This window comes from Melanerpes formicivorus, unplaced genomic scaffold, assembly GCF_026170545.1.
Source record: "Melanerpes formicivorus ecotype bairdi unplaced genomic scaffold, bMelFor1.0.p_v2 SCAF_100, whole genome shotgun sequence".
NCBI classification, from domain to species: domain Eukaryota; kingdom Metazoa; phylum Chordata; class Aves; order Piciformes; family Picidae; genus Melanerpes; species Melanerpes formicivorus.
Window position 1 is genome coordinate 1,572,837 of NW_027142452.1, and position 21,607 is coordinate 1,594,443.

The 21,607-nt window shown below is 57.3% G+C and overlaps 1 protein-coding gene across 1 annotated transcript; it reads right to left on the reverse strand.

The window, feature by feature from the left end:
• Window positions 1-1,913: 1,913 nt before the first annotated feature.
• Window positions 1,914-21,607, reverse strand: ACE (angiotensin I converting enzyme). Its single transcript, XM_068166484.1, has 25 exons — window positions 21,291-21,607; window positions 17,819-17,986; window positions 15,761-15,848; window positions 15,414-15,557; window positions 15,031-15,222; window positions 14,788-14,885; window positions 13,903-14,075; window positions 13,090-13,313; window positions 10,660-10,804; window positions 9,905-10,003; window positions 9,549-9,671; window positions 8,851-9,062; window positions 8,297-8,433; window positions 7,848-8,006; window positions 7,377-7,464; window positions 7,053-7,196; window positions 6,328-6,519; window positions 5,900-5,997; window positions 5,440-5,612; window positions 4,789-5,012; window positions 4,405-4,549; window positions 4,097-4,195; window positions 3,579-3,701; window positions 2,830-3,017; window positions 1,914-2,556 (listed from the first exon to the last, which is right to left on the reverse strand). The coding sequence occupies exons 1-25, from the start codon at window positions 21,498-21,500 to the stop codon at window positions 2,369-2,371; spliced, it is 3,834 nt and encodes a 1,277-aa protein (XP_068022585.1). The 5' UTR covers window positions 21,501-21,607; the 3' UTR covers window positions 1,914-2,368.

Below are 21,607 nucleotides of genomic sequence, written 5' to 3' on the forward strand. Positions count from 1 at the left end.
GTTGAAGGTAGCCTGGTGTCCAGCCCCAGCCCATCTGCTTCAGGAAGCTTGAACTTGTGTTGAAGGTCTCTTGGTGTCCAGTCTCATATGTTGCATGCATCTTGAACCTGTGTTGAGGGTAGCCTGGTGTTCAGCCCCAGCCCATCTGCTGCATGGACCTTGAACCTGTGTTGAAGGTAACCTGGTATCCAACAGCATCCCATCTGTCACATGCACCTTGAACCTGTGTTGGAGGGGGACTGGTATCCAGCTCCATCTTATCTACTGCATAGACCTTGGACCTGTGGTGAAGCTAACCTGGTGTCCACTTCTGTTTTCTGGATGAGCTGTGGGCTTGGGTTGTTTGTCTGAGCAGGAGGCCACAGCTCATTGCACCTCTGTAGCTGTGTCCAGCATCCAGCCCAGCACAGGGTCAGCTCCTGTGAGGATTCTCTGATGTTTAGTTAGGGCTGAGCTTGTGGTGCAGCCCCTGGGTGAGAGTGTGCAGTGTGGCTTCTTCAGTTTTATCCTCCAGGAAGCAATTCTCATGAAACTTGTAGGATCTTCATGATCTTGGAGACCTCTTTTCCTCTCATAGGACAGAAGGGAGGGAGTGGGCTCAAAATCACATGTGAGGAGCTGATCTGGATGGAGCACACCTGCACCAGCCTGCTTTCCCAGGCTGAAAATACACTTGGCTTCCAACCCAGCTCTCAGCAGGCCAGGTCTGTGCTGCTGGGGAGGGGGGAGAGCAGCGTGCCCGGCGTGCTGAGATGTAAAGCAGACACCTCAGGATGTGGCCGTGGGAAGGACACAGGGTGAGTGCAGGCGTCTGGGGTGGCTGCTCCAGGCTCTGGGGTCTGACAAGCAGTTGGGGTTTCACCTCCCTCTGAGCATGCTGTGCTTGGAGGAGGATTGAAAGCAAACAAAAACCTGAGCGTGGGCGGGCAGGCACCTGCCTTCTGTTCCTCTCTGGGGAGCAATGAGCCTCTTCCAGGCCTCAGTTTCCTCATGTCAGGCATGACCAAGGGCAGAGGCTGTTGGATAGGAGGGGGACAAGTGGATCATCCCAGATCCCCTCATTTCCCCTGCTGCTCCTGGCTGCGGCAGATCACGGCTCGTTAAGGCTGCAATAATCCCCAGCCTGGGATTAGTTTTGCACCTAATCACTGCAGAACAAATGCAAAGTTTTATTTACAGAAGCAGAAGAAAGATGGGGAGGGGGGGAAGCCTCGAGCATGGCTGTTCCCAAGATAATCAGGAGGTGGAGGGCAGGAAGTGATCGATGACCTTGGAGCGCCCCCCCCCCCGCTGTTACATAAACAGAGGTCATTGCTCACAGTGGGGGCTCCAGCCCTGTCCCAGCCCGGGCTTGGTGGCCTCCCCAGCCCTTTGGACAGTTCAAGCCTGGATTAGGGGTGTTCCTGGCCCCAGTTCAGCCCCTTCCTCAGGCACAAGCGGCATGGTGAGCTGTCATCTGTGGTGGGAACCATGGTTGAGGGGAGGATGGAGATGCTGCAAGGGGATGCTGAGCTGTCATAGAGTCATAGACTCACAGAATGGTTTTGTTTGGAAAAGACTCTTGAGATCATCAAGTTCAACCATTTTCTAGCTCTGCCAAGGCTGGTGCTAAACCAGGTCCCCCAGCACCACATCTCTGCATCTTTCAGACAGCTCCAGGGACAGGGATTCAACCACCTCCCTGGGCAGCCTGCTCCAATGTTTGAGGACCTACCTTTTCAGTGAAGAAGTTTCTTCTAACATCCACTCTAAATCTTCGCCTGGGAGGTTGAGTGTCACAGGTGAGTTGCCCCAGAGCCAGGCTGATCCCTAGGGATTGTGTTTGCAACTGGGTGGTGGCTCTCCTGCTTGAGAGCCCTGTCCCATAGAGATCCAGCCCAGCCCACCTGCAAGAAGGAGCTGAGCTGCTGCTCTGAGGGTGACAAGACACAGGTTTATTTTTCATCCATGCAAGCAATCAGCCTGGCAGCAGGCAGCCCAGGGTAGGAACTTGCTGCATCCCTCCCCAGACTGTCCTTTGTGACTTGAAGGCTCTGTGGCTTTGCCCACGGGTGGCAGGTGGCCAGTGGGTGCCCAGGCTGGACCGGCTCCTGTCCCCTGGGTGCAGGGGCAGCTCCTGGTGGCTCCGTGCCTGCCGGTGCCTGAATTCCTCTTTCCCCTGATGCAGACGTTGACAAATAAATAGTTCTGTTCTGCTTTGGCTCTTGCATAGTGGAAAAAAACCCCAAACATCTGACCTGATTGGAGAGAGGAGTCCTGGGCTGTGGAAGCCCATGGCTTCCTTGGCAAACGTGCCCATGGCATAGCTGCCAGCCTGGCCCAATGCCCATGCTTGCACCCTGTCCGTGCTCTTCTGCTGAGGCCTTCCTTATTTCAGTTCCATTTCTGAGCTGGATTTGAAGGTCTTCCTCTTGGCTGAGGAGAACTTGATGCCAAAGAAGATGGTAGTGACCAGGAAGATGAGTGCCAGGGCGAGCAGGACCCAGCCACCGGCTGTGGCTTGATTCTTGGTCAAGGACATGCCCAGGAAATCAGCTTGGTCTTGAACTGGCGTGGCTGGGAAATGGAGAAATGAGAGACATGGTTGATGCTGATGGCTCTGGGCTGGGCTGGGCTGGGTGATCAGCTCTCCCTTTGCTGGTCTCTTGGATGCCCTGTTCCCTTTAGATTCAGCTCCAGGAGAAATCAAGGAGAAGCCCTCAAACACTTTTTGAGTGGCGAAGTGTCACTGAGAGTGTTCCACCTGCTCCATGTGCCCCATCCTGGCCCTACTGAGGGCTGAGCCCTGACCCATCACGGCCCTGCTGTGCTTGGCTGAGCCCTGCATACCTGTGTAAGGAGTCCAGCCGTACTCAGGCCAGCCCAAGACTTCCTTGTTCTTCTCATTCTCCTTCACCAACCATGTCATGAGTGGCTCAAAGTAGCTCATCAGGGCTTCAGCTGACATGTTGGGCTGCCCAGTGATGAGCTTCATGGCTTCAGGCCAGGGTTTGCTGAAACCCAGCTTCAGGGCATCCCTGTGGCAGGAGAAATCAGGATCAGTGGATTCTCCATTGCCCTCTTGGCCACTACCCCTTAACTTTTCCTCAGGGCTTGGGGTTTTTGGTGTCAGTGACCCTGGGTACAGTCTGTGCCTGCTGCCAGCCCAGAGCACAGGAAAGGAGGTTTGGCACGGAGGATAGGAGAGCTCTACATGGATGAAAGCCCTCCAGTGAATCCAGCCTGGTGCAGAGCAGTTCCTGGGTGAAAGGGTTAATTCTGCAGGTGTTTTCCTTGAAGCAAGGGGGTTGATGTCGAGAAGGAACAGGGGGAGGAGGAAGAGGAGGAGGGAGCCTTCCACCTGCCAGGGTCCCAGTTACCATCTAGTGGCTGCTTTTGCAATCACAGCCCCAGTACCCAGCCCAAGGTGCCCCTGCCCAGGGTCCCCCCCTGCCCACACCACAGAGCCAGGGTCCAGAGCACCCCGTGGGCAGGGAGGGGATGAGTGGCCAGAGGTTGTGTAATCTCCTGCCTTCCTGGGATGGCTTTAAGATATTTGGGGACATCAGTATCTTGGGTAGCCCTGCCCAAACACTTACCCCAAGATCTTCCCAGCCTCCTTGGACTGGTAGATGTCACACTTGTGCAGGGCACCGCTGTGGCCAGCCGCTGCACAGAGCGCCTGGTGGAACTGGAACTGGATCACGAAGCTGACAAAGTACCTGGTGAGGGGTGGAGAGGGATGAGCACATGGGAATGGACTGTGCAAGAGAGGATGTGGCCCCTCCATATTCCCTGGTTACACCCCCCCCAGTCAGGAGGAGCGTCACTGGCTTTGGAGTTCCACCTGCACCAACTCAGGCTGATCTGCTGATGCCAGTCCTGCGGTCTGTGCTTTGTGGCTGCCTGGGTGCATGAGCCCATCCCTGGAGAGGGAGGAATGCCCCCAAATCCAGTTGTCCTCTCTAAGACTCTCTCAGAGCTGCTCAGCACCCTCAGGATGATATGACCAAGTATCCCACCAGCCATGAAACAAGGTACTGTCACTGGCATCTGAACTGGAGATTTGCTTCTGTGTCCATGTGGTGCCCCTCCTGCCCCAGACCTGCTTGCTCACCTGATGTAGGGGACGTTGGCAGGGATGTGAAACTTTGCCCCAGGGTCAAAGTCATCTTCAGATCTTGGTACTGGTGGGCACAAGCCTTGGTACTTCAACCTGGGCCAGAGGGGCAGAGTTAGCCCAGCATGGAGAGGAGAAGGTGGGGTAGGCTGGGAGGGGACACACTGGGCTGTGAGGACACCGTGAAGGGTGATGTACCCATCCCACCAGGTCCCATTGCAGCCAGCTGGGCCACAGGGAGAACACTCCCAGCAGGGAGGTGACCAAAGCCCTTGCACCAAAGAGAGGTTTGAGTTTGAGCACACCTGAGGTTCCACCACTGCTGGTTGTACTCATCCTCCTTGATCCGCCCATCAAACACCTTCCAGCGCCACTGGTCCATGAGGTACCCAAAGGGCAGGAAGGCAATTTTGTCCAGGGCAATGCTCATCAGGTAGTTGATGTCACTTTCTGCCAAGGGGAGGAAGATGGGAGCAGTGCAGGGCTGTACCCACCACCTCTTCACCCTGTGTGGCTCATTCTGCCCAGGAGCAGGCTGTCCTCCCCCCAGGTCCTGTCCCCTCCATCTGTGCAAATCCATCTGGCATGTCCCTGAGCCCTTCCACCTTGCCCAGCCCAACTTGAGCTTCTACACCTCCAGCTGCCCCCTCCTCGCCCCTTTCCTGTGTGATGCTCCCCTGGCAGCTCACCTTCATTGTCAGTGACCTCATCCAGCAGCTGGATGCTGTGCAGATGTTTAGGGGTAGAGACAGACAAAGCCATGACGTCCCCAACAGCCTCGTGGAAGCCAGGGTTGGCCCCATCACGGAAGGAGATGGGCTGGTCCATGTACTGCAGGAAGTACTGGACGTGGCCCATCTCGTGGTGCACCGTGATTAGGTCGTCCATGTTCACCACAGTGCACTGCTTGATCCTGGACCAGGATATGTGGCGTGGGGGGAGAAGGGAAGACAGTGCTGGGGTGAAAAGCTCCAGGAGTGGCCACGCTCCCTTGAGCTACTTTCCCCTTTCGCCTCCCTTTCCACGTGCCCTCAGCCCACATCTGATGCCAAGCTGAGCTTGTCCTACTCTGTTGGCTTGCTGTTTGTAATTTCTCCTACCTCTCCAGCTGTCCCTGTCCCTTCCCTGTCCCTGTTCATTGGCTTCTCCATTTGCCATGGCAGGGAAGGCACTGACTGCCCTTACCCAGCACGTGGGCTCCTGCCAGCCGTGCCAGAGTGGGGCTGCCATAGCCACAGGGCAAGAGACACTGAGGTGGCATCGGCCCTTGTTCTACCAAACCATCGCTGTCTGCCCCAGCGCCCTGCCAGCTGGGGCCACCGCTTGCTCCCCGCGGGCACCTGAAGTCCTTGCGGTTGTAGAAGTCCCAGGCTGAGGCGTGGCACACCACCTCCCGCCCGTCTGCTGGCTTCTCAAGCATGGACTTGTCCCAGAACTCCTGGGGCATGGCGATGAGGCCCAGAGAGGTGAAGAAACGATTCGATTCTTCAAACATCCTCCTGGGTGTCCAGTGCTGGGGACACAGCAGAGAGAGGACCTGGTGAGGCGCAGCAGGGGGTGCTAGGGGTGCTTGGGGCTGTGGGAAGGATGGCAGGCCAGGAACAGCCTTGTTCCTCTGGCAAGTGGAGGTCTTTTGGTGGCAGCTAGAGGTGAAGCCAGCCCTTGGCAGACCCAAGCAGGTAGAGAATATGGATGAAACATGATGGGTTTTGTCAGCGCTTGGCCACAGGGGTGGTGATGATGGCCAAAGGGTGCTGAGTCCCAAAGGGCTTCCTCAGAGCAGCCTGGAAAACCACTGACCTGTTCTTTCATGGCTGGGGTGGCATCCACCTTGGTAGCATCTGGATAAGGCACCACTAGGTCAAAAATGTTGGACCATGACTGGGCCCACATGTTGCCTGGGAAGCACAAGAGGAGAAGACATGGAAGGAGTGAGACAGGGAGAGAAGAGCAAAGGCAACCCGTTACTCCACACTGCTGTGCTTGGTGGGTCCCTCTGCCCTGCCTGCTCCCTGCCCTGCCTGCTCCCTGCCCTGCCTGCACAAGGATGATGCAGCTGGAGCCTGTCCGTGCAGGAGAGGTCACATCCTGCTGGGTGTTGCCCTTTCCTGGGGCAGACTGGCCTCTGCAGCCCCATCTCACAGCTCCTTGGCTCTTCAGCCAGAGCTGAACAGAGACCAACTTCAACTCTTGGCATGGCTTGGAGCAAGCCATGGCAGAACCCTTACCTAGCAGGTGAGCAGGGATGGGACCCTTCAGGTTTATGTGCTCTGCACCATACTTTTTGTACAGGGCTCGGCGGACGTAGGCGTGCAGGTTGAGGTACAGGGGCTGCAGCTGCAGGTACAGGTTCTCCAGATCCTCCTCAAAGGTGGGTGTCTCATACAGGGATCTCCAGAAGGCTCCATTGTCTGTATAACCTGTGGGGGGACAAGAAGCAGAAGCTGTCAGACACTGCCCTTCTTGGACAACAGTCTTCTCTTGCTGCCCAGGTACTCCAGCTCCCTGGGCAAGGGATCTCATGTCAGTTGGTGGGATCTCCCTGGAGTTGGTGGGATCTTCTCAGCTGCACCCTGGGATAGGGGTGTAACAAGGGGCAGTGGATATAAACTACAGCACAGGAGGTTCCACCTCAATGTGAGGAAGAAATTCTTCACTGTGGGGGTCACAGAGCCCTGGAGCAGGCTGCCCAGAGAGGTTGTGGAGTCTCCTTCTCTGGGGACTTTCAAGACTCATCTGGATGTGTTCCTGTGTGACCTGTGCTGGATTCTGTGGTCCTGCTCCAGCAGGGAGGTTGGACTCAATGATCTTTGGAGGTCCCTTCTAACCCCTAAGACCCTGTGAGCCTGAGATCTCCACACTCCCAGTATTTTGGCCCAGGGCTGGATGATCAGCCCAATCCTTGCTCCCAGGGTGCTAAGGCCACAGTCTGGCTCTGGGGTGGGGCACTGACCGTTGAGCTCAGCTGCCTTGTTGCTCAGCTCCACGTATCGCTTGTAGCTGCTCCTGATCTGCTTCCCAGAGGCATCCCTCCAGCCCTTCCAGGCAAAGAGCAGCTTGTCATAGTCCCGAGAGCTGGCCATGATGTCCGTGAGGTCTGAAGGGAGAGCAATGAGGCCGGAGTGTCGGGGGGTTGGACTGATACCGTAGCGCTAGACCCAGTGTGCAGCTCAGGGGCCATCAGAGGCGGTGGGAAGGCTCCTTCGTGGTCTTTCTCCACGTCCCTGTTAAAAATCCCTCCCTTCTGGGCCTTACACCCTGACACAGCAGGTCTTACCAGGATCCAGGGGCAGACAATTTTCCTCGTCTTCGCAGACCTTGGCTACGCTGTATGTGGTCTCCATGTCTGAGAGGAGGCTGTTGTACTGCAAAGAAAATCAGACGCTGTGAGCTGATTGTCCTTGCCCCTGCTCTTGGTCAGTGCCACAGCCCACTGAGACATTCTCAGTGTTTTCCTCTGGCCAAGTGTGACCCCAAAGGGAGGCAAAGTGAAGCCAATCTCAGAAGGCCTGGGGCCAACAAGCAGTGTGCCACTGTCACCTGCAGCCAGACCCCGCTGCAGCCTAGGACAGGCAGCCTTTGGGAGGGGAATCCTGGAGCCAAGGATCATGGCTTTGTGTAGAAGGCACCAAACTATCGTCGCGCTCAAGGGCGGGGGTGGCTGCCCCGTGGCACTGCCTAAAAGCTGGGGGACACCTGTGTCTGCAGAGAGGGGCACCCCTTGCTGCTCTGTCCCCTTGCAGCTCACCTCCTTCAGCTCCTCCTCAGGCAGAGCTGCCCTCTCCAAGACGCTCAGCTTCTTGAGGATGCGAGTGACACTTTGGTCCTGGAACTCGGTGGGGTCGAACTGCCTGGCCTTCATGCCGTACTCAAGGGTGTGCTTGGACATGGCCAAGTTCTTCTCCAGCTGCAAGGACAGGAGGGGACAGAAGTTACTCTGAAGAGATCCCTGGGGCACAGGGCATCGCTAGAAACATCACTTGGCCTGCCATGATTGACAACCTCCCCATAGTTGCCCTTGTGGGTACCTCCTGGGAAGGTTTTGATGGAAGAGGCACCTCCCAGGTAAGAACATTACTGCTTGGCTAGAGGCAGAGGCTGCTCTGCTTTCAGAGCTCATCTGAAACATGTCCCTGGTGCCAGCTGCCTGCCTTGGGTGGTGGCTCCCCCTGCACAGCCCCAGGGTCGTTCCCATACCATGATCTCCTTGTTGTGGTCGGTGATGTTGGTGTTGTAGGCCCAGGACGCCTCGGTGTAGGCATTCCACACTGTCTCCCCTGTTCTGTTGTACTCAGCCAAGAACTCTTTAGCTTGTCCTTCATCTGCTATTTTGTCTAGAGGAGGAGGGAAATGGGGGAAGAGGGCAGTAGGTCAGGAGAGTCCTGCTCTTTGCAAGAGCACCACCCCATGGAGAAGCCATGGTCGTGGTTGAGCTTTCCCCAGACCTGCAGGTTGGGTTGAAGGATGCCACAAACAAGTTGAGCCAAGAAATGGGGGCAGAGGCACACTGCTGGTGTGTCCCATTGGACAGGGAGTGGATAATAGGACAAGCTTCAAGCCCTCAATGGCACCTGCTTCATGGGAAGTAACACCCTGTGGGACTCCACATGGATCTGGCTACTTCTCACTCCTGGCACGGAGATCTCCCCCCACCCACAGCAGAGACCTCCCTCCGCTCTGAGGGTTAGGGATGTCCCCTGGAAGACCTCTTTCTGCCCTTCCCCACACCCAGATTAGAACTGCAGCCTTACCAATGCCCTCAGGGTAACCCTCAGGGACAGGGGGACGCCAGTCAAACTCAGGCCAGCCCAGCACCTCATTGGTCTTGTTGTTCTGCTCTTGAAGCCACTTGGTGACAGGGCTGAAGTACTCCAGGAGGGCTGTAGCATCCATATTGCTTGTGCCAGTGAGGTTGAACAGGATTTCCTGCCAGGACTTGGAAGACCCAGCTTTCAACACTTCCCTGTGGAGATGTGGGACAGCAAGAGCCAGCATGAGGCCAGGGGATGGATGGGAGAAAAGCAGTGATGGTATCTCAGCATCACAGGGGTTGAAGGAGCCATTCCTGAGTGGGACATGAACCTGGGAACTGCCTCTGAAGCCCCCATCTGTGCTGCCTATGGGGCCTGAGGACACCTCGTCACTTACTCATGCATTTGTTAGCACCTAGGGAGTCAATAGGAACCAAAAGTGCTTTAGTGACCTCTTGCCTGAGTGGGAGGTCATGACAGGGACAATAGCAGGACTCTGGTGAGAACCACTCACCCCACCCCAGTGCTTCCATGTATTTCCATCCATCCATCCATCCATCCATCCCTCTGCAAAGCTACTCCTCCAGCCATCTCCACAGCCACTTTTCCTTCCTTTCTTCTTTCCTTCCTTTGCACACCATCAGCTTCCATGCACACATCTGCCCGTGGCGACCGGCCCGACCCTCCTCTGTCCCCACCTGAGTTTGGCTCCAGCCTCTTTGGACATGTAGATGTCACAGGTGTGCAGGGGACCGCTGTGGTTGGCCGCCCGGCACAGCGCCTGGTGAAACTGGAACTGGAGGATGAAGCTCACAAAGTACCTGCCAAGGAAGCCCACCAAGGTGAGTGCTGGGGGGCAAAGGGAGGCAGGCAAGCCCCAGGGGGTGGGGGAAGGCACCTGGCCACGCATCAGCTCCCCACCAGTTATGGTCCCAAGCATTGGATGGTCTCTGTGTCTTCAGCAGGAGCAATGTGCCCCAGGCCCTGCCCACAGAGCTGAGTCCCCATCCCCTCTGCTCAGCCAAGCTCCATCCCTTCGCCAGCACCTCTCTACCTGATGTAAGGAGTGTTGCCAGGGATGTGGTACTTTGCTCCAGGGTCAAAGTTGCTTTCATTCCTTGGAACTGGAGCACAGATCCCCTGGTATTTGGTTCTGTAGACAACAGAGCACAAGAGCATGAGCATGGAAATGAGGGGGCTGAAGAGTCAAGGCAGGGAATGGGAAGGGAAGGTGCAGTGCTGAAGAAATCTGCACAATCAGAGCATGCTTCCATGTATTTCCATCCATCCATCCATCCATCCATCCATCCATCCATCCATCCTGCTCACTTATCTACCCATCCACCCACTCCTCTGTTCACTGTTCTCCTGTCATCTCCATCACTACTCCTTCCTTCCTTCCTTCCTTCCTTCCTTCCTTCCTTCCTTCCTTCCTTCCTTCCTTCCTTCCTTCCTTCCTTCCTTCCTTCCTTCCTTCCTTCCTTCCTTCCTTCCTTCCTTCCTTCCTTCCTTCCTTCCTTCCTTCCTTCCTTCCTTCCTTCCTTCCTTCCTTCCTTCCTTCCTTCCTTCCTTCCTTCCTTCCTTCCTTCCTTCCTTCCTTCCTTCCTTCCTTCCTTCCTTCCTTCCTTCCTTCCTTCCTTCCTTCCTTCCTTCCTTCCTTCCTTCCTTCCTTCCTTCCTTCCCTCCTTCCCTCCTTCCCTCCTTCCCTCCTTCCTTCCCTCCTTCCTCCCTCCCTCCCTCTCTCCCTTCTCTTCTGCCTTCCTTCCTTGCACATCCCCAGCTCCCATGCCCTGGGTGGCCATGCCCCACCTCAGGTACCACCAGTCGTAGTTGTAGCGGCTGGGGGGCGTGTGGCCGTTGAAGACGTTCCAGCGCCACTGGTCGATGAGGTAGCCGAAGGGCAGGAAGGCAATCTTCTCTAGGGCCATCTTCAGCAGGTAGTTGATGTTGCTCTCTGCAAGAAGCAGAGCCTGAGCCAGGTGTGGAAGGATTCTGGCTGGGCAGCACCATGGCCACTAGGGTTTTTGTGGCAGGTGTGGATGAGAGCCAGGGGCAGCATTCCAAGACATCATCCTGCTCCGTAGAGAAGGGTGGGTAGGACCTGGGAGGTTTCTCTAGGTACAGCTCCTGCTTGGGACAGAGTGACTCCTCACTGAGTGGGGACAATGGGAGTGGCAAGCATGATGTCCCCTTGCCTTCAGCCTGGCTCTCAGAGTGAGGAGGTCTCTGCTGAGTGTAACTCTTGGACATTAGGAGGAAGTTCTTCACAGTGAGGGTAGTGAAATACCAGAAGAGGTTGTCCAGACATGTGCTGGAGGAGCATGTCACCCTCACATGTGGTGGAGGAGCATGTCACCATCACATGTGCTGGAGGAGCATGTCACCCTCACATGTGCTGGAGGAGCATGTCACCCTCACATGTGCTGGAGGAGCATGTCACCCTCACATGTGCTGGAGGAGCATGTCACCATCACATGTGGTGGAGGAGCATGTCACCCTCACATGTGGGGATGGAAGCATCCCTGGAGATATTCATGGTCAAACCTGATGGGGCCCTGAGCAATTTGACCTAGTTAAAGATGTCCCTGCTCACTGCAGGGGTGTTGGACAAGATCATCTTTGATGCATTGTATGATTCTAATGGTTCCTTCTTCACACAGTCACCCTGGGGCCTCAGGCTGAGGGGGCTTTGATCTGCAGGGCTGTCACAACAGTGTAGATGGTCCCTGACCTAGGTCCAGGTTTAGATCCAGAACTGGAATTAACTCTGAGGCAATCATGGGGACCACAAAGGATGGTGACACCTGCTCTCCCTGTTGCCACAAGGGAAGGGGGAGGGAAGACTGGAAAAGCACCTGCTGGAGACCCAGCTGAAGCTGTGGGGTCAGAGAGCAGTTGGCAGCACTGCCCTGAGGGGCTGTTGGCTGCCATCTCTATGGTGGCACAGCTGCCAAGGGCTGGTTAGTTGGGCAGCAATGCCTTGAGGCAGGGACCATCTGCTCCGTGGTGTTTATGGCTCTTGGCTGCTGAGATGGTTTCTCATCCAAGGTGGTTAATGACACCGCAGGAGGAGGACCCCGGGACTGCCCCTCCTCCACAAAGCAGCCCTGAGGCAGCAGTCTGCCAGCACTTGGTCTCCTCAGCCAGCCTCTGCCCTGGCACCTCACTGAGAGACTGGGCGGGGGGAGAGGCTCCTGCCAAGCCGGGCAGTGCCCTGTGGTGACAAATCCTCCTCTGCTGGCAGCAGACCTGTCCCCTGCTGCCTGGCCTTGTGACTCTGCACGTGAGAGCTCAGTGCCACCCCCACAGAGCTGCACAGGGAGCTCCTGGGCTGGATGGTTGCTGGGGAGGGAGGGGGGAACCTTGGAAAGGTCAAAGCTGATCAAGAACAAAGATGCTGTTTTCAGGTTTGGATCTTTGATGGAGAAGGGAAGGGCATAGGCAAGCTCTGCAGAGCTTCTCTCCTGCCCTTAGGGGTGATGAGGATGGAGCCATGAAGGGTCCTACATGGACCCATGGAGCCAAGAACAGGTTGTGCATGGACCCATGGAGAGAAGACAGCTCCTGCATGGGCTCAAGGAGACAAGATAGCTCCTACATGGACCCATGGAGAGAAGAAAGCTCCTACAGGGTCTCATGGAGACAAAAAGGGGCTGTGCATGGACCTGTGGAGACAATGTGTGAAGCTGGTGGGTTCTGAACAACGATCTCACGAGGAGCTGAGGGCGCTGGGATTGTTTAGTCCGGAGGAGGCCGAGGGGAGACCCCATTGCTCCCTACAACTCCCTGAAAGGAGTCTGGGGTGGGGTGGGGATTGGTCTTTTCTCTCAAGTAACTAACAGTAGGACCAGTGAAAGTTTAGCTTGGCCATGAGGAACAATTTCTTTGCTGCAGGAGTGGTCAGGCATTGGAACAGGCTGCCCAGGGAGGTGGTGGAGGTGCTCAAGAAACCTGTGGCCATGGCACTTCAGGACATGATTTAGTGGTCATGGTAGTGCTGGGTCCAAAGTTGGACTTGATCTTAAAGGTCTTTTCCAACCTCAATGATTCTGTGATTCCAAGATAGCTCCTACAGGGACCCATGGAGATGAGAAGAGGTTGTGCATGGAACCAAGCACAGGTGGAAAGCACACATCAGCCGTGGGGCCTTGTCTGCTCTGGGCTGCATTGCTAGGCTGCAGCCCACTTGGGCAGTGCCTGAGACCTCCAGGCTGCCCAGCTCCTCAGGGGCTGCCATACCTGTGTCCTCTGTGGCACTGCTGAGGAGGCCAAGCTTCTGGAGGTGGCTGGGGGTGGAGACAGACAGGGACATGACGTCGCCAATGGCCTCGTGGAAGCCGGGGTTGGCCCCGCTGCGGAAGGACACAGGCAGGTCCTTGTACTGCAGGTAGTACTGGACGTGGCCCATCTCGTGGTGCACTGTGAACAGCTGCTCCATGGTCACTGCTGTGCACTGCTTGATCCTGCCAGGTGGAAGCAGAACGTCGTCCCAGCTGAGCGAGGCACCTCAGCACCCTGGGCACCTCAGCACCCTGGGCACCTCCTCCATGGAAAGGACAGCCCCTGAGGAAGTGGTAGCACCCCGGGGTGGGGTAAAGGAAAGACCTGGTGGAGGGGAAGACAGGGCAGTGTGGTGCCCCAAGACCTCACCCCAGAAGGTGACAGAATGGGCTGCACAGACAGGCTGGTGGTGCCCAAAAGGGTGCCCAGCAAGAGAGCTGGAGCAGGGTCTGCCCCTGGGCCCCTGCATGCCATGGTGTCTTCTCCCAGGCAACCAGCACGAGAACAAGAGGACACAGTCTCAAACTGTGCCAGGGGAAGTTTAGGCTCGGGGTGAGGAAGAAGTTTTTCACAGAGAGAGTTGTTGGCCACTGGGATGTGCTGCCCAGGGAGGTGGTGGAGTCCCCATCCCTGGAGGGGTTCAAAAAGGGGTTGGAGGTGGCACTTGGAGCCGTGGTTTAGTTGTCAGGAGGTGTTGGGTGAGAGGTTGGACTTGATGATCTCTGATCTTTCCCACCCTCACTGAGTCTGTGGCTCTGTGCCCACACACACCTGAAGTCCTTGCGGTTGTAGAAGTCCCAGGCTGAGGCGTGGCACACCACCTCCCGCCCGTCTGCTGGCTTCTCGAGCATGGACTTCTCCCAGAACTCAGGGGGCATCTCCAGCAGCCCCAGGGAGGTGAAGAACTCTTCAGAGACCCGGAACATGTGGGTGGCATTCCAGCCCTGGTGGACAGCAGGAAGTAGGTTACGGCTGAGGAAGGAACTGCTCATGCCCTGGACATTGTCCCTGCTGCTCTCCCAGCGCTGTGAGGTGAGTCCCTCCAAGGGACCAAGGTCCTGCCTTTCTCACCATGATGGGGAGCCCTGGCCACAGAAATGGGGTGAATGTTCCTAAGGACCACTGGCCAGGGGTGCTGGTGTTCAGCACTAACAGGAAAGCAGAGTAGGGCTGATGCACCAGGAGGGAGGACCTGGAGCTGTGTGATGGTGTGGATGCAGCCCCCAACCCAAGGCCTGCTGTGTCTTTGCCAGAGGGGAAGTGGGATCTGGGTGGGGTGCTTGGTGCCATGGCTTAGTTGATTAGATAGTCTTGGCTGGTAGCTTGGACTTGATGATCACAAAGGTCTCTTCCAACTTGGTTAATTCTATTCTATTCTATTCTATTCTATTCTATTCTATTCTATTCTATTCTATTCTATTCTATTCTATTCTACTCTACTCTACTCTACTCTACTCTACTCTACTCTACTCTACTCCTATTCTATTCTATTCTACTCTGTTTCCTTGTCCCTTCAACCCCCAGACATGGCTTTCTGCTGTTCCCTGTGTGGGTATAAGAAACCACTTGTAAGGGGACACTATCATGTGTGAGTCTTGGACAACACCTCCCATTTTTGTCCTACTTATGCCACCAGGAAGTCTCTCAGCTCATCACCTGCTGCACCATGGTGCTTGTGACATCAAGGTTGGGCTTGTCAGGGTAGGGGATCATCAGGTCATAGATGTTGTTCCACTGCTGAGCCCACATGTTGCCTGAGGAGAGAAAACAGCTGGAGCAGTGCTGCAGGTAGGTTGGGAGGAAGGGAAACACAGTGCTAACTGGGACCTCCCTGTCCCATTCTGGCCTTTGTGGCCCCACCAGCACCCTTCTGCACAGGTTGGGGGTGCTTCCTCTTACCCAGGAGGTGAGCAGGGATGGGACCCTTCAGGTTGATGTACTTGGGGCCGTAGTAGTCATAGAGCTTCCTCCGGACAAAGGCGTGCAGGTTGAGGTAGAGTGGCTCCAGCTGGTTGTAGATCTTCTCCAGGTCATCCTCAAAGGAGGCTGAGTCATACCAGGAGCGCCAGTAGCTGCCTGTGTCATTAAATCCTGCCAGGGAGGCAGCGATGAGCCCTGGCACCAGCTCCCACCCAGCCCCAAGAGCTGATACCAGGGACCAGAGGTCGGACTTTTGCCCCTTCTCTGACGCGGTGGTGCCAGCGAAGGCAAGCAAGGTGCCCACTGCCCCGGCCCCCACCCCTGTCCCTGGCCACCTCTGCATGCCCCCAGCCCCCTCATACCATCCATCTTGTAGGCCTCGTTGCTGAGCTTCACGAACTCCTCGTAGGGGGCACGCAGAGGGTTGCCCGCGGCGTTGTGCCAACCCTCCCAGGCGTACAGCAGCCTCTTGTAGCTGCGGGAGCTGGCCATGATGTCCGAGAGGTCTGCACAGAGGGGACAAGCAGGATGTGAGAGAGGGGCAAGAGGAGGCCACATCCCACAGCAGCTCTGCAGAGCAGCCACCACCATCAAGCCAGACCCAAGTGTCCATCCTGATCCTGCCAGTCCCAACCTGCCTGGGGATGTGAGCACCAGGACAAGGTCATGGCCATGAGGGGGACAAGGAGCAGGGGGACGAGGACCATACCTGGCTCCAGGTCCCAGCAGGTGCTGTTGGGCAGGCACACCTTGGCTGTGGAGTAGATTTTGTCCATGTTGCTCAGGATGGTGTTGTACTGTGGGGAAGGAGAAGACACTGGGGTAGGAAGGGGATGGGATGGCTCTCCAGGAGGGATCTACAGACATCCCAGCTGGGGTGTGTGTGTGTTTGGAGGGCTGTGGAGGAGGGTCAGGGTGTTTACACAGCGTGGGTTTGGTGGGATGAGTGGTGTCATAGAATCACAGAACTGCCAGGGTTGGAAGGGACCTCAAGGCTCAGCCAGTTCCAGCCACCTGCCATGGGCAGGGACATCCCACATAGCATCAGGTTGCTCACAGCCACCTCCAGCCTGCCTTAAAACCTCCAGGGATGAGGCTCCCACCACCTCTCTGGGCAACCTGTGCCAGTGTCTCACCACCCTCATGGTGAACAACTTCTTCCTAACATCCAATCTGAATCTACCCACTTCTAGTGTTGCTCCATCCCCCCCAGTCCTATCCCTCCCTGACACCCTCCAAAGTCCCTCCCCAGCTTTCCTGTAGCCCCCTTCAGACACTGGAAGGCCACAATTAGGTCTCCTCAGAGCCTTCTCTTCTCCAGACTGAACAGCCCCAACTCTCTCAGTCTGTCCTTGCAGGAGAGGGGCTCCAGCTCATCACCCAGAGTTTCACACCCTCCTCATGGGGGCAGCAGGGGAGCTCTCTGGGACAGGCAGCCCCTGCCCGGCCACTCGCCACCCCCGGGACGCGGTGTCCCGGCACAGGGCTGTTTATAAAGCTCTTTGTCAGCAGGGCTGTGCCACAGGCTGTTTATCTAAGTGGGGAAAAGAAACCACCAAGAAAAGCGGCAGGAGGAGGGGGATTTATTTCTGTGAGCTTCCAGAACAGCAAACAATAGCAACAGGAGGTTTCCTGGAACATGCTCAGGGAGCCCATTCCCAGGGAAGGAAATTCCTCTGCTCCGTCCTTCTCTCAAACCTCTGCTCCGTCCTTCTCTCAACCCTCTGCTCCAGCCAAGCCCAGGGATGAAGACATGGGATGGTGATGGCTGTGGGGTGGAGCTGCTGGGATGGAGACAGGGGGTGGGGGCTGTGGGGTGGAGCTGCTGGGGTGGAGACAGGGGGTGGGGGCTGTGGGATAGGGCTGCTGGGGTGGAGATAGGGGGTGGGGGTGGTGGCTGTGGGGTGGAGCTGGTGGGATGGAGACAGGGGGTGGGGGCTGTGGGGTGGAGCTGCTGGGGACAGGCGAGACGTGGCAGATGTGCAGGGAGGGGATGTGATGTAGGGGATGCTATGTGATGCTATCTGCTCTCTGGGAAGGGGCAGGGATGGGTTTCCTGGAAGGAACTGGGGCCAAGACTTCTCCGGAAGGAGCTGTATCGCTAGGGCTCTGCTGGGGTTTGCAGGGGAGGGCTGCCAGGGAGCCATGGGCTGGGCTGGAGGCCATGGCAGTGCCAGCATCCCTGCGCTCCTGGCAGGGGCACCAGCCTGGGGAAGATTTTGGAGGGCAAAATCTCCTCTCATTTAGGTAAAGCTGCCCTGAGAGCTCAGGCCTGTGGTGGGGAAGTCTGAGGATGTCCTGATGTCCCTAGGGCAGAGCTGTGTCACCAAGGCACAGCATTTCTAGGCTTGCAGGGAGGGCTCAGGGGCTGGGTGGCTGCTGCAGCCCTCCTTTGCAGTGGGCTGCACCCCCAAGGAACCCCAGGGTGAGGGGTTGAACCAGCTGGCCCCTGGCCATGGGCACAGCCTGGCTGGTCTCCAGGTGACGCCCAAGGTTGTTTTGTGTAAGCAGGAAATCTCCAGTTCCCACTGGGATAGCTCCCAGCCGGTGTTAGGGCTGGAGAACAAGGCCAACAGGCACCCACATGCCCCAGAGGTAGCAGCCCATCTCCTCCCTCCATCACTGGCCTCCCTGTGCAGAAGAACCCTTCAAAACCTTGTGGTGGGGTAAATGGGCCAGCAGCAGAGCCTGGAGTCTTGGGGGAAATCCCTTTAGAGGCTTTCACAGCACCCCAGCGGTGCCAGGGCTGTGCTGGCACCTCCCCTACCTGCTCTCTCTTCTCCAGGGGCAGGTTGGAGGGTCCCAGGGTCTGGATGGAGCCAATGATTTTCCTCAGCTGTGGGTCACTGAAGTTGTTCCAGATGCTGCCATAGAGCTCCTTGGCTTTCTTGCCCCACAGCTCTGTGAAGTTTTGCTCCTCCAGCGATGCCTCCACCTGCACAGCCAGAGGGGACACAGGGACTCAGAACCAGCCCTGGGACACGTTGCCACCCTGGCAATGGTTTGGAGGCCAGGCTCAGAGCGACAAAGGTTTGTGGGAGCCAGAGGCAACAGGGCAGGAGGTGACAGACAGGGCTGTCCCCAGCCTCTGACATTCATAGACAGAGACATCCACTTCCAGATGACTTGGCAAGGGCTGCAGCCCTTGCTTGCCTGCAGCACTCCTGGCAAGCACTTGCCAAGGTGGCCTTTGAGGATGTTTTGGAGGTGGCTCCAGGGTGTCAGGGCCAGGATGGGGTGAGGATGCTGGGAGGGTCTCCATGCCCTGTGGGCAGGGTATCTCTGTGGTCCTGGATTGACTCTGGCAGCTGCCAGACCCCAGTTTCAGAAGGAGCTTTGAAGTCTGGTTTCATTTTGTCCCTGTTCCTGCTGCTCCTCACCCTTGCAGAACCACAGAGATGTCACATCCCCTTTTCTCTTTCCTTTACCTAGGTCTGCACTCACCTCCCTTGGCCATCTGCAGCTCTCTAAGTGCCATATCTGGGTTTCAACATGCAGGGGGGCACCCATTTGCACAGAGCCCCTGCTTTTGGGTCTCTCACTGTCACTCATTTCCTGCTGTCTCTGGTGTCCCTTCCCAGGGCCATGGGACAGCCAGGAGCTGCCTGCACCGTGATGGGGGGGTGGGGATGGGGGTGGTTTAGGCAGCTGGAGCTGCAGCCAGTGGCTGGTTTGGGGACAGGGTGTGTTGCAGGTGGTTGCAGCCCAGCCCAGGCAGTATTTTTGGGGAACACTGCTCCTCTGAGAGTGTCCTGACCTGAGCCACGTGCAGGATGGGGCATTACCCACGTCCACTGCCCAAGTGTGTCCCTGGTGTGATTTATGGAGCTCATTAGCAGTTATTTGTGGCATTTCCAGCCTGGCTCAAGCAAGGCTGGTTTGTTTTATTTTAATCTTCACATTCCCAGCAGGGAGGGAAGGGAGTGATGGGCTGGAGGCTGCCCAGGGCAGGCACCCATGTGGGGGTGGCAATACGGAAAGCACCAGATGTCCCTGCCTGCCCAGTGCTGGGCACCCACCACCTCCTTTGACATCCCAGCACCCACAGCATCACTCTGGCCTGATCCCCCAGCATACCAGGGTGTGCTAGCCCCATGGATACCCTGTGCTGGAGCAAGATGCTGCAACCTGGGGAGCTCTTCACCATTGCCCTGACCCCACTGTGGAGCCAGGGGAGCTGTGGGAAGCAGAGTCCAGCTGTGTTTTGACTTCTGTTTCTGCAAGCTCCTGTGCTTGGTCAGGCAAATCGTACCCTAAACTCTCCTGACAGCTCTGGCAGAGTGAGACGAGGATGATGGCACTGCCCAAGACCCCCTTACCATGGCCAGCCCTGGCCCTTCACCTTCACTCCCTGTGCAGGGGCCCCTTTGTAGGGCTCAGAGAACCCCTGGGTGCCCACCTGCCCCCAGCTCTCCCTGTCAACCTCCCCACACTGTGTCTGCTCTGCTCCACACACCCAGAGATGTCCCTCACCCATGAGCAGGCTCCAGACCCCAAAGACCACTTCCAGCCTCTCACCCAGAGCCCCAGCTTGCAGGAGATGGCCCATCTGCCTCTCCTGTGGCCAAGCTCCCTGTCTGTCACTGCAGTGTCCCTCTGTCCATCCCTGTATGACCAGGGTCTGCTGCCCTGCCTTTGGCCTTCTGCTCCCCAAGTCACTGTGTCCTGGGGCCACCTCCCACAGCAGCTTCTGGAGAAGCCCAGCCCGTGGTGGCCTGGCTCAGGTGTTACAGATGTTTGTGGGGCATTGCCTAGCCCACAGTTTCCCCAGATGCCCCAGAGTCCAACCTTCTGGGTCATGCTGTCCAGCTGTTAACCCTTCAGCAGCCAGTGCCTGCCCATCCCAGCACACACCTCCCTGTTGCTGATGGACTAATCTCAAGGGCCAGATCCCCTCCCCTTCCTGGGCTGGCTTGGGAGCCTGGGAGCTCCTGGCCCTGCTCCTTGGGTATTTATTAACACAGGAAATGATGAAAGCTGCCTTGGAATTGCCTCTTGAGACAAGACCATGCAAGGTGCTTTCCTGACCCTACCCTTGAACTTGGCTGGCCTGGGATGCTCCACTCTGTGCCAGGGTCCTTGACCATACCACAACATCTGCAGCAGACGCTGGACACCTGCCCAGACATCACATCAGCTCACCAAAAAGAGGACTGAAGGGGCACTTGGGTGCTCTGGGCTGTCCTGCCAAGTTGGCAGCAGCTGGACCTGGTGGTGAACTTCTCCCTGTGCAGGAAGCTGCGTTTCCTTCCTGCCACAGGGCACACCGAGTGCCCCTCCCCATGGCATCCAGAGGCATTCAGGGCTGTGTGGCACTCCTTGGGCTGCAGGGGTGCTGCTGGGGTCCCACAGCACACATAAAAGCTGCACCAAGCCCTGTTCACCACTATCTACACGGGGTGGCAGTGGGGTGGCTCATGCTCCCCATGCCCGGGCAGCCAGCATCTCCCTGGGCACAGCAAGGGCTGCGCAGACCTCTGCAGCCCACCCAGGCACCACGATTTCTAAGTCCACACCAGGCCTTGCTGCAGCTCATCCAAGCAAAAGCAACCCCCAGGCTGCTCCAACTCTCTGTCCCACTAAATGTAGCCTAAAGGCACACAACCCCCCGGCCAAACACGCAGCTGCCCGCGGGGCACAGGCAGCATCGCTGCCCGCAGGGCTCTGCCCGCACATTGCCTGCCTGATGGCAAATGCCTCCAAGCCTGGAGTGCTTCCCAAAGCCGGCTTCACCCTCGTGGGATGGGGGCACAGGGACAGGGGGTGTCAGTCTCCAGCCCAATGCCACCCCATTGCTCGTGCACACTATGGGCTCCTGGCATCTGCCCCACATCACAGTCCCCCAGCACTGGCATGCAGCACAGCACTGGGATGTGTTGGCACGGGGCAGGGGCAGGGACACTTGACACCTGACCCTGGTTGGGAAGGGGTGGAAGGTGCTGGGAAGGGAGAATCACCTCTAAAAATAACCCAGGCTCTGCTCCAGGTCCGGGGTTGCTGTTTTGGGGCAAAACCTCTCTGAGGGCAAATCTGGGGCAAAATCCTGTGGTTCCCAGACTCCAAGTCCCAGCCCTGGTTTGCCATCCCGGGAGTGCAGAGACAGAAACCCATGGGGAGGAAGGTGTCTACACCAAGTGTCCCTATCATACCCCAGTGTCGTTCCCCCCCCCTCCCCCGCCTCCCAGCCCCCCGTGCTGGGGACACCCCCATGGTGGCACTGCCCCTGCTCCAGCACCAACCTGCAGCGCAGCGTTCTCGGCCGTCAGGTTGGTGTTGTAATTCCAGCTGGCCAAGACGCTCTCGTAGAGGACGAGCTCGGCCGTGGTGTTGTAGTCTCTGGCGAAGAGGATGGCCCCTTCCTCATCGGAGGTATGCTCGGGGGGCTCCAGGCCAGGCCGAAGGGCACCCACCAGGCTCAGCCCCAGCAGCAGCCCCAGCGCCGGGGTCATCGCGACGGGAACGGTGCAGGGATGCGGGCGGGGGGGGCCGCTCGGTGCCTTGCGAGACGCCTTTGCCTCCGCTGCCGGCTGCTTATAAAGCAGCAGCCTTGGCGCAA